This window comes from Cheilinus undulatus, linkage group 13, assembly GCF_018320785.1.
Source record: "Cheilinus undulatus linkage group 13, ASM1832078v1, whole genome shotgun sequence".
NCBI lineage: Eukaryota > Metazoa > Chordata > Actinopteri > Labriformes > Labridae > Cheilinus > Cheilinus undulatus.
The window spans coordinates 32245771-32259883 of record NC_054877.1 but is presented as its reverse complement, the minus strand read 5'-3'; the positions used below and the strand labels follow the sequence as shown (position 1 = coordinate 32259883).

General features: G+C 37.3%; 2 protein-coding genes across 3 annotated transcripts; both read left to right on the top strand.

The window, feature by feature from the left end:
- Window positions 1-2248: 2248 nt before the first annotated feature.
- mrpl34 (mitochondrial ribosomal protein L34) lies at window positions 2249-5169 on the top strand. Its single transcript, XM_041804012.1, has 2 exons — window positions 2249-2363; window positions 4288-5169. Exons 1-2 carry the CDS (start codon window positions 2308-2310, stop codon window positions 4604-4606), a joined length of 375 nt encoding a protein of 124 aa, XP_041659946.1. The 5' UTR covers window positions 2249-2307; the 3' UTR covers window positions 4607-5169.
- Window positions 5170-6669: 1500 nt separating this feature from the next.
- On the top strand, window positions 6670-12793 carry LOC121520735 (DET1- and DDB1-associated protein 1-like). 2 transcript variants are annotated; one of them, XM_041804329.1, is made up of 5 exons: window positions 6670-7002; window positions 7294-7374; window positions 9296-9347; window positions 10663-10724; window positions 10823-12793. In XM_041804329.1, exons 1-5 carry the CDS (start codon window positions 6994-6996, stop codon window positions 10925-10927), a joined length of 309 nt encoding a protein of 102 aa, XP_041660263.1. In that variant the 5' UTR covers window positions 6670-6993; the 3' UTR covers window positions 10928-12793. The 2 variants fall into 2 exon arrangements, with proteins under 2 accessions (XP_041660263.1, XP_041660262.1); XM_041804328.1 differs by having other exon boundaries at window positions 6670-7014.
- The last annotated feature ends 1320 nt before the right edge of the window (window positions 12794-14113 follow it).

Here is a 14113-nt window from a genome sequence, read left to right as displayed (position 1 = left end):
GAAACGTGTGAAATTAGCTGCTTTAACACTGAAAAGAGAAATGGCCTTTAAGTTTCCACGCTTCACATTCACATTAGTGTGTCCTTGTTATACCCTTGAACTCTGACAGATAAAAGTGGGACACTGCCTTGTGCCTGTCACGGAATGACCAGATGTGACGTTTGAGGGGAGGAGAGTCAACAGTGTGTACTTCTTGTTGTTGTTTGGATTATTGCCAAATTGATTAAGGCATTTTGTTTGTGGGTTTCTTAAAATGAAAGGAGCCAAATTAAGCCAATTTGATTCCATACTTCTTTACCATACTGCAGGCCTGACTCTATCTCCCTCTTGTTTTTGTAGTCTTTGAATGACAGCTATTAGTCCTATAGCATCACTTTTATTTAGAATTCATAAGTGTAACTTCACTCCACCTAATGATAAATGTACACATTTTGTCCTTTATGAACATACTCTGGTTATACTGACATTATACTGAAATTAAAACTATTAAACCCAAACCATCTGCACAGTAAGAAAGCAAAATAATCCTCTTCATTGGTTTACTTTGGCAACCCCCCACCCCAAACAATGATACAGTAAAACCCCAATTCCAAAACAGGTGGGGCACTGTGTAAATGTAAATACAAACAGAATGCAATAGTCCGCAACTCTCAAATCTTATTCACAATAGAACATTAACCACGTATCAGATTTCGATACTGAGACATTTTACCATTTCATGAAAAATATAAGCTCATTTTGAATTTGATGGTAGCAACACATCTCAGAAAAGTAGAGAGAGTGCCATACCATTGTTTGGCGTCCCCTCTTCTTGTAATAAAAGTAAATGTAAATGTCTGCGTCTGGGAAATAAGGAAACCAGCTGCTGGAGTTTTGGGGGAGGAATGTTGTCCCATTAGGATGTGCCAAATGTTTTCTCTTGGTGAAAGGTCTGGACTGCAGACAGGTCAGTTCAGCACCCAGCCTCCTGCACAGACATGATGTTGTGATGATAAGGTATATGGTTTAGAATTATCTTGCTGAAATATGCAAGGCCTTCCCTAAAACACATTGTCTGGATGGAAGCATATGCTGCTCTAAAACCTCTATACTTCTTAGCATTGATAGTCTCAGTATTAACATTTTCTATATTTTTATGTTCTATTTTAAATAAAATATGGGTTTATGAGAATTGACAATCATTGCATTCAGTTTTTAGTTTACAATTTACACGATGGATCCACTTTTTGGAATTGGGGATATCAATAATTTCCCAACTTAATCTACAAGGAATTTCATTATTTAAAAAATGAGTAAGGTCAAACCCCTCCTGGGTTCTGGGTCTTCAGCTCTGTGCTCACACTGACAGGATGACCCTGCCGTCATCTTAGTTTCATTCATAGGATCAAGCATGTTTCATACATGTTTTTTCACTTGAACCCCTCCCTTTCCATCCAGTATGGGAGAAAGGCTCCATAGCAGGAGAGGATGATCTGTCCTCTCACATGTAAAGGCATAATTACAGGGCTCTGTCAGAAGAGCCCATGGCAGATTTTACAAACTGAGCAAAAGTCTTTAAATAAGAATATCTTCATATCTGAATTAAGATCAGCACTAGAAACTACTGTACTCAATCTAAACATGTGGAGATGGAGAGAGGAAGCAGAGCACTGAAGAAAAGTGAAGGAATGCTTGCTTTGGACAACGAGACTGCTTCTGAAGTGTAACATTTACTGCATCTAGTGCAAACAGAAAAGGGCATGGGCTATAAATTCATGTGCATGCGTTGCAACCCCTGCATTGGTCAGACATCCCTGGCTGTTAGGTTTTCAAAGCAAAGACTATTGAAAAGCATACTGAATATAGATTTGAATTTAGGCTTCTGTTGGGGCCTGTATAGTCTTGATAACCAGTGCAGTAAAGAAATTCAATACCAAAGTGAATAATATGATAATATTTTTGTGTAGGCCTATTAAAATAGTGTACAGTCTAAGAGTACAACAGTAGTATCCTATACCACCTTTACTCCTACAATCTCATGCAGATATTACACAAAGACAGTTAACAGATCTTTCTTACTCTGGCAGACACTCAAACAACTGCACTTAAAATTCTGATGATCTTCCAAACAGGATGCACAAATGAAACACAATAGCCAGTGAAGAACTGTCCTCAAAGCATCTCACATGTAAAGCACTACGTAGGGCGTCACTCCAGCAACAGGCGTTTCTATTGGCTGAAAATCTAAGCCAATCGTTGTACTTTATATTCACAGCTCTGTGACATTCACTGTTCTCATGCCTGTGTCCACTGTTTAAATATCTAAAAATGAACACTTTACTGTCGTCCTTTTCTCTACTGCGTGGAATAACCCGTTTAACCAGGTAAGACCTCGCGAAATGACATGTTAAGACTGAAAGCAATGGCAGCTTTGCTTCATGACGATAATAACATTGGCAAGCTGGCTTAGCAGTACGTTAGCAACGTGGCTAGCATATCGAGCTAAGAGAAAGCTAACGTGCATACTGGTTATATTAATAAGTAACCTTGTGTCTTATCCAGCTATACATAATGTCAACGTATCAAACCAACTTCATTGTGATATTATAAGGAAAGATTTATTTGCCTTTGTATGAGGCATTAGCTGCTTATATCGCAATGCATCAGTAGCATGTAGCTTCAAAGCAGATCAGATGATGGCATCAGTCAACATGTTTTCACTGGAGCCATATTAGAAAAACAACCGGCATTAAGGTTGTTCTATTCAAACATAATATCATTTAAAATAACTCCTGCATGTTGCTATTGGTTGTTTAGAATTGCTTGCATTGTAATTCATCAATTGACCTCATGTCAGAAAGAAAAAGAAAGCCAGATTCGTATTTATTTTCTAGATTTGTGGTAATTAAATGCTGTATTTACCATGTAATTCACTTTTAAAGGTACAGTGTGTAAAAATGGGACTATCAACATCTAACAGTCAATTCTGGAGTGTGATGCTCATTTCTCTGGTGATAACTGTGGGAACCAGTGAAGTTTAAAAATCAATACATGCTTAACTGTTATTTGGTTCCTTCTATGGTGCCTTAGAAACAGGCAAAATGCAAAAATCCATGATGGCAGCTTCCTTGGAGGGGACCCTCCCTATGTATGAATAAAAGGCTTATTCTGAGTTAATTTAAAACATAAATTTAAAAAATGTGTCATCAGATGTCAACACTAATTTAGCTCAATCTACTTATAAATGTTATGTTTCATTTTAACCAAGCTTGTTTTGCTAAATGCTAATAGGCTAAATATTACACACTGCACCTTTAAATGCTCAGTTGATTGCTTTCCCGGTTATTTTTGCGTCCCTTTGAGTTGTTTCTTTACATTTAATTCTGTTTTTTTCAAATGTGAATGAATGAGTGTTTAGATTATGTAGTGTGAAAAATCCAACACAAGTACTAGGCTTAGCTTATATATGTATAAACTGAGCAAAAATCACAAATTAGGAAGTTAAGCTAAATCTTCCATGAAGTGATTTTAAATTATTTCTTTGGCTGATGTCTGTATCTGACCTACTAAAGCAAACAAACCAGACTGACAGATTTACTGTATCTATGTATACTGTAATATTAATAATATTTAACTGCTTCTCAAGTGGGGGCGATTTACTGTACGCTGTCTAAACAGCCTTGATTTATACTGTCCAACTTTCCATGATTGATACATTTGACAGTAGTAAGACAGCCAGATGAGATTTTTGGCGTTGTTGTTAAAAACACTACTTTAATATTTAAGTGACAAAGTATACAAAGAGACAAGAACTATCACTTTTTTACAGGGGTTGCAGAAATATAAATATGATAGATTACATTAGTAGGTTCATCACTGTAGCTTTTAAAGGTAAAGTGTATAAAACTGGGATCATTGGCAACATTTAACAGTCAGAGTCTAGATTCTAATGCACCACTTCTGGAGGTAACCATTGTGACCAGAGGAATAAAAAATGTGTATTTGTTATTTGCCCCCTTCTGTGGTACTGTAGAAACAGGAAAAATGCAAAAATCCATGATGGTGGACCTCATGGAGGGGACTCTATCTATAATGAATAAAAGGCTTATTCTTAGTTAATAAAATAAACTAAATGCTGCCAGGCTAAATATTACACACTGCACATTTAAATACACATTATGTCATCATTATGTTGTTGAGGGGAAAAAATGTAAAGGATCTGACATGCCATACAGAAATTGACATGATGACTGTTAATATTCCAGATTAACTTTTGCTATAACAATTTTATCTTCTATCTTCCAACAGCTCACCTGCAGGGAATATTACTATGACTGGCTATTCTCACCTTAGATCATTCAGCAGCTGTATCTTGCCCAGAGCAGCTGCAGGGCTTCAGGTTTCCAGATGTGGGCCACTTTCTTCACAAGCAGAAGGCCCAGTAGTATGCCAGCAGCTTCCGTGGCAATACCAACAGGTCAGGACAAGGAAAAGAGGCACGGAGTATCAGCCCAAGAACATTAAACGCAAAAGGACCCACGGCTGGATCAAGAGGCTCAGCTCAAAGAACGGCATTGAAGTGATTCTAAGGCGTATGTTTAAGGGACGCAAATCCCTCTCACACTGAGGATTCCTCCTGGAAAACGGAAAGACTTTCAGGAAAAAGACAGTGATTTTGAAATAAAAAAGGGACCCTTTAAAGAACAGATAATTTGAATAAGGTGGTGATACTGGGTGGGGTCTTGCTTTGGCAGTCCCACTACAGTAATAATGGGTGGGAGGATGAAAACTGGCCTTTAACAAACAAGTTTCTTCTACCACTTGTTTTGGTCATGATCATTAAATGTTAGTAGATAGCTGAAATTTTGATTTTCACAAATGAAGAAACAGAAATCCTTGTTAACTTGAAAATAAAATCACTGTTGCATAATTAACATGCATTTGTGTTTGAAAAATAAAAGTTTGGGTTTTTTTAAGGATTTTTTGTTGCCTCAAGATACCACTTTCATCTTGAAACTTTAATTGCTACATACAAAAGGTTTAAATGAGAATTTGTGTGAGTTGAAAATAAAGTAGAGAAAATGTATGCCTAAATGATGTCTATATGCCAGAAAAACTAGATCAATCTTGTTGGAAGTATTTTGCATGGATAGCATTCTAACTTGAACACTATGCTCATAAACTACTGACTTCAACCACTGCTGTCTTGCAGTGACTTGGCTTTTTTTTTATTTATTTATTTTTTTTTATTTTGTCTGAAGAAACCTATTATTTATAAACCCAATCTTCTGGTTCTGACGGTGATATCTTTATTGTATATTAACACTCATAAAAAGTGCATGAATGTGCAACACAGTTAATGCTATATGAAAGTTTTAAGCTACAACTAGCATTTTTGGTTTAGCAAACTACTCAAGGAAAAAAAGGGATTTTTAAGTACGTTTTCTGGGAAAGTTTGCAAACACACAATTAAGTTTTTAATGTAACTTCCCTTTTCATGTTGCATATCATGATACAGCCTTTATGGTTTCTTAAGTTTAGATTGGGCATATAATACCAGTTCCTCTCAGCACTTTCAGAGTTTCACTTCAGATTTAGGCCATCTTTTAGTTCTGTCCTTGTTCCGGTGATCCCATACTGCCCCCCAGGGTTTGGGATGGCCCCTTATCTCCAGTGAAGGAGAATCTCAAAGTTGGAAGCATACCAAGACATCCCGGAAAATGCTATGCTTCCAACTTTGTGGCAGCAGTTTTGGGAAGGCCGTTTTCTATTCCAACACGACTGCACCCCAGTCCACAAAGCAGGGACTATAAAGAAATGGTTTGATGAGATTGGTGTAGAAGAACCTGACTGGCCTGCACAGAGTTATGAACTCAACCCCATCAAGTACTTTTTGGATGAACTTCTTGTCCAGCACCAGTACCTGACCTCAGAAATGCTCTGAAGAGTGAATGGGCACAAATTCCCAAACCCTCCCAAGAAGAGTGGAGGCTGTTACATCTGCAAAAGAAGGTCCAACTCCACATGTATTTCAGTATAATGCTTTTATAGTCCCTGTTGGTGTAATGGTCAGACTTTAGTCCATACACTGTATGTAGCTGTGAGCATATTGAAATGAAATGAGGTTAACATGTTTGGGTGTTTAAAGAAATAAATTAGATAAGGCCCTTGCATTTACAAAGGAGATGTGTTGAAATAAGGCAGTCCGACCTGGCTGCATAAGTAAGAGAATAAGTGAATGGATAGTCTTTATATATTGTCATTGCATAGGAACAGATAATATTTGCACAGTGGTGAATGAGCAAAAAGTTTTTACACGGCAAATTAATAGGTAATTGTCGAGTAGTTATTGCAGGGAATGATATGTATTGTAAATAATATTTTTTTCATGATGTAAGTGATTACAATAGAATTGCTAAATACAAATCAAAAGATGACAAAGACTCATTTGCATATTAATGTACTCTACAAAAAAAATCTAGTTTAAAAAGATCATATATTAAATCAAAACTTCTTGTACCTAGAAGACTGTGTTGTTTTTATGCCACATGCCCGCTTGTATTGGGAGTTGAGTGTATTACATAATCGCTTCTTAACCAATCGGCGAAGTCCTTTTTTTCTATTTCGTCACTCAGTTACCACAATTCTACCAATGAGGTCCATGGAATCTCAAACGGTACCTCCCCCCGAACGGACAAACAACAAAAATGGAGTTGTGAACTAGTAGCAAGGTAGCTTTCTAAGGACGTTGAGTTTCGGTCCATTATGTAATAACCCTTCCACGGGGACAAGATTCCTACTTATTTTATTTGTCGCGATGTCGTAATCCTGAATTCATTGGTGGTTTATGTTTTTAATCAGTTGTAAGAAGCTGTCGAACGGCTAAACAAACCCGGTGTTTTGGCAACGACAAAGACAACAAGGCTTAGTGACTAGCTAGCAACAGTAGCTCTGCTCCTTATCACTCTGCGCGCTTTCTACGACTACATAAACAAGGAGCCCGACTCAGCAGCAATGGAGAAGGTACATTCACCGGTAATTCTGTCTTGTGTATTGTTGACTTAAAATAGTTTGAAGTTATATGCTTCGACAGACTTGTTACTGAGAGCGGTAGGCAAACGGGACGTGGTATGAAACGGCCGCTGAAAACATCACTGCCACGTTATTTTGTGGTCCAGTAAGAGAAGAGTCCTCTGTTTGCCATTTAAGGCTGTGGTAGTTCACCTCAACGTTACCGCTGCTGACAGTAGTTTCTTTTAAACTGTAAGTGAAAGTGTTCCTTAACTGATTTGTTGTTTTGTTTTGTTTTTTCAGGGAGAATTCCTGAAGGGGCTGCCTGTGTACAACAAAAATAACTTCAGCAGGTTTCATGCAGACTCTGTATGCAAAGCATCAGTAAGTCCCTTTATTTGTGCTAAAATGCTAACAGGTCAGTAACATGACGGTATAAAATGATTATTTTAGAGAGGTGGAGTCACCTAGAAGGGAAGATGGGCAGAGGTTCACCAATCTGCAAATAACTGTGTCTAAAATTTTTAGAAAAATGTGTCCTGACATAAAATTGCATACACTTTGAATATCCTACCATATACAGTTTAAACTATGATAAAAAGATTCTGAGAATCTGTAGAAATCTCTGTGTGCAAGGTACAAGGCCAAAGATCATTACTGGATGCGTGTGATCCTTGGGCTCTCGGGCAGCACTGCATTAAAGATTGGCTTGATTCTGTATTAGAAGTCACCGCAGGGGCTCAGACATCAGTGTCTGTCGATTTAGTTCACCAAGCCATCCACAAATGCAAGTTAAAGCTGTATGATGCAAAGAAGAAGTCTTATACAAACATGATCCAGAATTGCTGCCACCTTTTCTGGGCCAAAGCTTATTTAAAATGCACTGATGCAAACTGAAAACTGTTCTGTGGTCAGATGAATCAAAATGTAAAGATGTTTGCAGACTGTTGTTTAAAGAATAGAGGATGCTACACAATGGTAAACATGGCCCTGTCCCTGCGTGAATGGATAGTCTTACTGCCATCAAATTTAAAATGACATAATATTTTTTATGAAATGGTAAAATGGCCACAACTATTGACAGTACATTTATGTGTATCGATCTTTAACATTGTTAAGATATACAAGTGTACTATCAGCTTTAGGTGATGACCTTGGGGACTACACACTCAAGGAGGTCCACCATGAACTCTGAACATTTTGAATGAAACTTTTAATGAGGGGGTATTATACTTTTCCAATTTTTAAAACATAGCTTAAATATAAAGTTGCAATGTTGGGTGTCCATACTTCATGTATGCAAATTTTCAAACCGCAAGATAAACGTATGTGGCAGATATCTTGGAATTAGAGTGTAACCTGATGAAAACGGTTTGTTGGGAATCTCTCCGAGATCTTCCCGAGACAAGATTTCGATGGAGCGAACAGGGAGTGAACTGATGAGGTCATTGCAATAAGATCTCCTGGCTGGTTCGTCCGTGCTCCCAGCAAAGCGGAACAGACCGCCCCCACAAGCTCTTTTAGCCATTTAGCCATTTAGTAACACAGTAACACTTACCAAACAGATACGTCCCGCTCTATCCTTCGCTGCTGCTGCTGGTTTTCTTCCCCCTCTATCTCCAAACTATCAGCATCAGACTCCGGGTCTAACACGTACGGAGGTATATCAAAATTCACCATATTTTACTCAGTCAGACCGGTTCATTCAAAGTTTACAAATACTAGCATAGCAAATTAGCCACATTGGAGGGGGCAGGCACAAAACATTGAGTCCGGCCGCCGGCCAGCCTCTGGAAACTCAGCCAATCGGAGGAAAGCAGGTCCGTGGAGCTGGGGATGTTAAAGAGACAACAGCGAAAACAAAGCATTTCAGACGGTTTAGATGAATAATAAAATGGTTAAAATAAAAAATAATTTTTCAGGACGCCAGTGTGAGAAACAGGAGGAGTTTTTGTGAGCTGTAAACCATGTGAAGCTACTACATGGGTATCAGAGAGATGTGTTAAGCCTTGAAAAAAAAAAAGGCATAATACCCCCACTTTAAAGGAAAACCATTACCAGAGAGTATTTCCCCACTCTTCTCTTAGCACTGCTTGACTAAGCCTCTCTTTGCACAGGAGAGACTTAATGTTTTTATATTGGCATCACCTAAAATGAGTTTCATATTCAACATCTACAATACTGTGCGTCCTTAATTATGAGGTGTCCTTGCAACCCTAGATGTATGATTTCATGGTCATTCTCTTTTAACTGATGTTTTCTACACCACTTTGGAGACTTAACATGAGTTTTGACTTTGTTTTAGAACCGTAGACCTTCTGTATATCTACCAACCCGCGAGTATCCATCAGAGCAGAGTAAGTACATCCACTTTGTAAATGTTCATGGATCAGATTTTTTTTTTTTTGTTTAAAAAATTTAAGTGCATTGGTACAAATGTATATAAAGAAAAAAGAGTTAAGAGCCCATGTGATACAGCTAACGCAAAATATAAAGCAGAATACCCTCCCAACTGCCTGTACATAAAATCATTAGCATAAATATTCATAATGTTTACAGAACATGAGGCATATATACTCAAAAACTGAGTCCTCAGAAGTATCAGGTCTGACTCCTATGATATATTTTGTGCTTTTATGAAAGACAAAAACTGACCCCAGGCATGCAAATATGATTCTTTGCAGTTATGCAATTTAACTATCAATAAATCAAAGGATGCATTATCTTAACCCACATTCTATATTCAGATCTAACCAGGCTTTTTCAGTGATGGAGAATAACTGTAGCAGCTGAGATAAAACCTGTAAGAGCCAGAGCAAATGCTGGTTTAGAGATGTTAGGTAAACACAACCTGTCCCCCTAAGAGACAGAGCTGAATAAATTTAGGCACAGGTACCCTTAGCCACTATTGTATTGTTTTAGTGATCTCTTACCTGAAAGACAGAACCAGGGGGCAGGTCCACATTGCATGAACAAAAGTTCCATCATGCCTTTTGCATTTCCAGCAAAGATTATTCTCAAGTAGACCCATTTATAAGTCAAACAGCAGTAAAATAATATCGGTGAAGTATTGTGTCGTGTGTCACTTTTCCCCAAGCTTCTCTTGTAAACTCTCCCATACTGAGATTATAGACTAGATGATTTTCTATTGATGTAGTTGAAATGCAGTCATTTGAAAAGGGACAAATTACCACATCTTTTTTTGCATAACACTTTTCTTAGTGGAAGCTTAACAATATAGATGCATGCTTGGCTTCTTTGTAACACAAATAGACAACATAGACACCCTATTTTGTGCTTTAACTTTCTAAAATTGTAGGAAACTCCTGCACACTGTCATCATCACTACAGCACTGAAGCATTGCCAGTGTAATAGTACAGTTTATATGGGGCTCGTCCTCTTTAACTGTTTATGGTGAAAATTTTGACTTAGGATTTGAAGTTTTTTTAAAAAGTTTTGGTATTTTTATGATACAAGAATGATAAAAACCGATGTGGTATCATTTTAAACACATGGTGTTTAAAATGATACCACATCTGGTCTTAATGTATCAATCAAAATTTTGACAATATGATTATTTAGATAGTTGGCTTTGGTAGCAGTAGATTTCAGCTGCACATTGTAAGCTTATTGTTTCTCCTTGAAGCAATCATTGTCTATGTTGCTCTCAGTCATAGTCACAGAGAAGACCAACATCCTGCTGCGGTATCTTCATCAACAGTGGGACAAAAAGGTAAAGGGTTTAAAGAAGTTTAAAGAGTACTAATTAAATCACTGAAGTCCTCTGTTTAGTGCTTGGTTGTTTTATTATGTTCCTGTCTTTCTTATCAGAATGCAGCAAAAAAGCGAGAGCAGGAACAAGCAGAGGGAGAGAATACAGCACCTCCCCGAAAAATTGCCAGAACAGACTGCCGGGAGCTGAGTGAGGATTCGTAAATGTCTGTGCCATTGATGCACACTCAGCAGAGACTGACCTGTACAAAGAAAATGCACACAAATGCAGGATAAACGTTCTGGCCTGAAAACTGAAGCACACAAGGAGCCACACATTTCAGACCACAGCTGGCATGTCTACAATACAACCACTGATCTTAATGTTTGCATTTCACTTAATATTTCCTTAGAACTTTTCCTATCAGTTTATGTGCTACTCACCCAGTACTTTCTTACCTGTTTGAGTCTCTGTAGTTAAATTACAGGCATCTACCTCCTTATTCCTCTATCCTCTTTGTGCTCCTTCACGTCAGCTCACGCAGGTTTCTTTGAAATATGCAATGAGTGAATATGTCACCTCTGCTGCTCTTTAAGGGTTTACAGATGTTGGGATTCATATCATCTTTGAGATATGCATGTTTTACGTGGAGTCTGTGTATAGGTGTGACATGTCATGTTTTGTGGCTCCTTCATAAGGAATTTTTATTTTTTTGAATAATGCAAAGATGGTGATCCTTAGAAATGTGTTTTAGTTCATCTTTTATGTCATTACTGTGCTTACAGTGGCTAAAAACAGAAAATTGTTTCTAAGATGTAATCATCCATTCAGGGGTTTTTGTTTTATTTAAACTGAAAGGAAAGAAATGTTCTGATTTATTGCCTTAAATGGAAACAAGCAAGGTTTCAGCACATCTTAGCTCGCCCTCTTTGTTTACAGCGTTGCAGAAAAAGTGAACCATTGAATTTAATGGTTACTAGAATGTCTCTTAATTTGTGAAAATTTAAGCTGATACAGTCAAACATCAGAGGTTGAAAACTGCCTTTGTACAGGATATTATGTAGCCATATTCCCAGTTTGGTCATTTGTTTCAACCATTAATCGCCAGTGCTTGTAACCTTGTTATTACAGGCTTAGCTTGATGGAAAAGGTGATGATTACAGTCATAAAGCTGTGCTGATGGTTCTTTGTAAACGTGCCATTTATGACTTTTAAAGGCTGGTCATTTGAGTCTGATTAAAGGGCCAGTTTTGGCGTTCGACTGCAGGGCTGAATCAACACTGTGTTTGCTTTTCAAACAGTTGGTAAAGCTTTTAATGCTTCACAAGTTTATTTTTTGTACAGTTTATATTGTAGTTGTTCTGACCCTTTAATCAGGTACCAAGAGAACAGCAAATTTGGTTTTTCTTCCCTAACTCAGTCATACAGTGTTGTGAAAAAGTAAGGCAATCACTTTTCCACATAGGGCCAGATAGGTTTGGATTTTTTCCACCTTAATAAACAAAATCATCATTTGGAAAATGCATTTTGTATTTACTTGGATTATCTTTGTGAGATATTAAAATTGGTTTGATGATCCAAAACATTTAATTGCAATAAATATGCAAATATGCAGGAATCAGAAAGGGGGCAAAATGCTTATTCACGGCACTGTATTTTTTATTCCTTTTATTAACCAATCAGGTCTTTAACTCACGAGGAATTCAAAACAATTTTGTGAAAAACATCCCCCATATCCTCGTGTTTTTGAATAACAGCTGTGTGAGACAAATATAGTCATGTTTGGCACGACTGTAGAAAAATGTTTTTTTACTTTCATCACATATTGTTCAAAAGTTAGAGTATTCTTGTGTTGAATAACACATAAAAACTGTGTTTTTCCAGTATGAGCTCTGGTTATGTTCCCAGCTCTTCATAGGAGAGTGTTTCCTCTAATTTCTTATCTCTGTCATTTGATTTGTTCTCCATCACCACATTCAGTTTGCAATGAGGTAACTGTTTAATACTGAGTTGAGTGTATAAATGTGTTGATTTCAAATTTTGTTTTGTATAGATTTCACTGTGACATACAGTAAAGACTGTAACTCTAACTCGTCTTTTTATTTGTTTTTTAAATACCCGCTTTTTATGAAACAAATAATCACACTCAGTCTCCTATCTAATCAGATTTTCCCACAGAATGAGCCAATGTTTTATATCTTGATGGATGTTTATTCAAGTGATATTTATTTGCATCATAGAAGTACATTCACTAATTCATGTAGTAAAATAATTCATAGAAAATCAAATATAAGAAAAATAGAATATTTTTCATGGTCACAGTGAATATAATCAGACCTATTGCGGAGGAATACAATGGCTTTGAAAGTGCTTCACAACTGAAAAGACGTGATGGACGTGTGTAATGCATGCACATGAGGCAGCGTGCATTAGAGACAGGCATGAGAAACAGACACGTGAGGGGCAGCTGCTGTTCACATCAATGGCTGAATCCCAAACGCCACACTCAGACTTTGAGGCATTTTCCCGGAGTGTTTGAATACTCGGTGCTGTCCAACTATGAGAAAGTCAAATCTATGATGGGTCTGATGCAAGTCTGCAAATTATGCACTTTTAGTGTCAACATTAGTAGACTGGCCCAGAGTTCAGAGTAAGCTTGGTGAGGTCAAAGATGTGACTGACCAGTCACCTGTCAAATGTAAATAATTGTTTATTTACTGAAGAATATTTCATGGGAGTTCTGAGAGGACATGCACTGACACGTTTTAAAGGTGCAGTGTGTAATAATTAAGTAGGCCTATTAAAATGACTGTTTGATTATCTGAATATTTATAATTGTTCTATTATCATTTGGTCCCTTCTGTGGTACTGTAGAAACATGCTAGATACAAAAAAAAAATAGCAGACAACATGGAGGCAACCCTCCCAATGTATGAATGAAAGGCTTATTCTAAGTCAGGGGTGTCCAAACTTTTTTCATTGGGGGCCACAAACAGAAATATATAAGGATGGTGGGGCCACTTTCATATACCTCATGTTGATATTAAAGTAAGTAAAACCAACATAATGTAGGTTATGATATGCTCAGTGACTGGGTATGCTTAAATGGCTAGTTAATAGCTGATAAGCCAAATAGTCAATCATTTTAAAGATTTTGGCTCTGCTCTTGGAACATCATTGGTGCTGCTATTTGCTGCTGTAATCCATTAGGGCATTATAAATCAAGATATCTTTATTATTTTGGTTGCTAATATGTTTGATATTATAGTGTCTCAATTTAGTCCTTAAAAACGGCATTAAAACGTGTAGTCAAAATGGTTGTTTACAGTATTGGCATGGTAGCACTGCCTTGTGCTGAAATCAAGAACAAGAATACAGTCCAGCACAAGTGTCTTGCTCTGTTTAGGGCC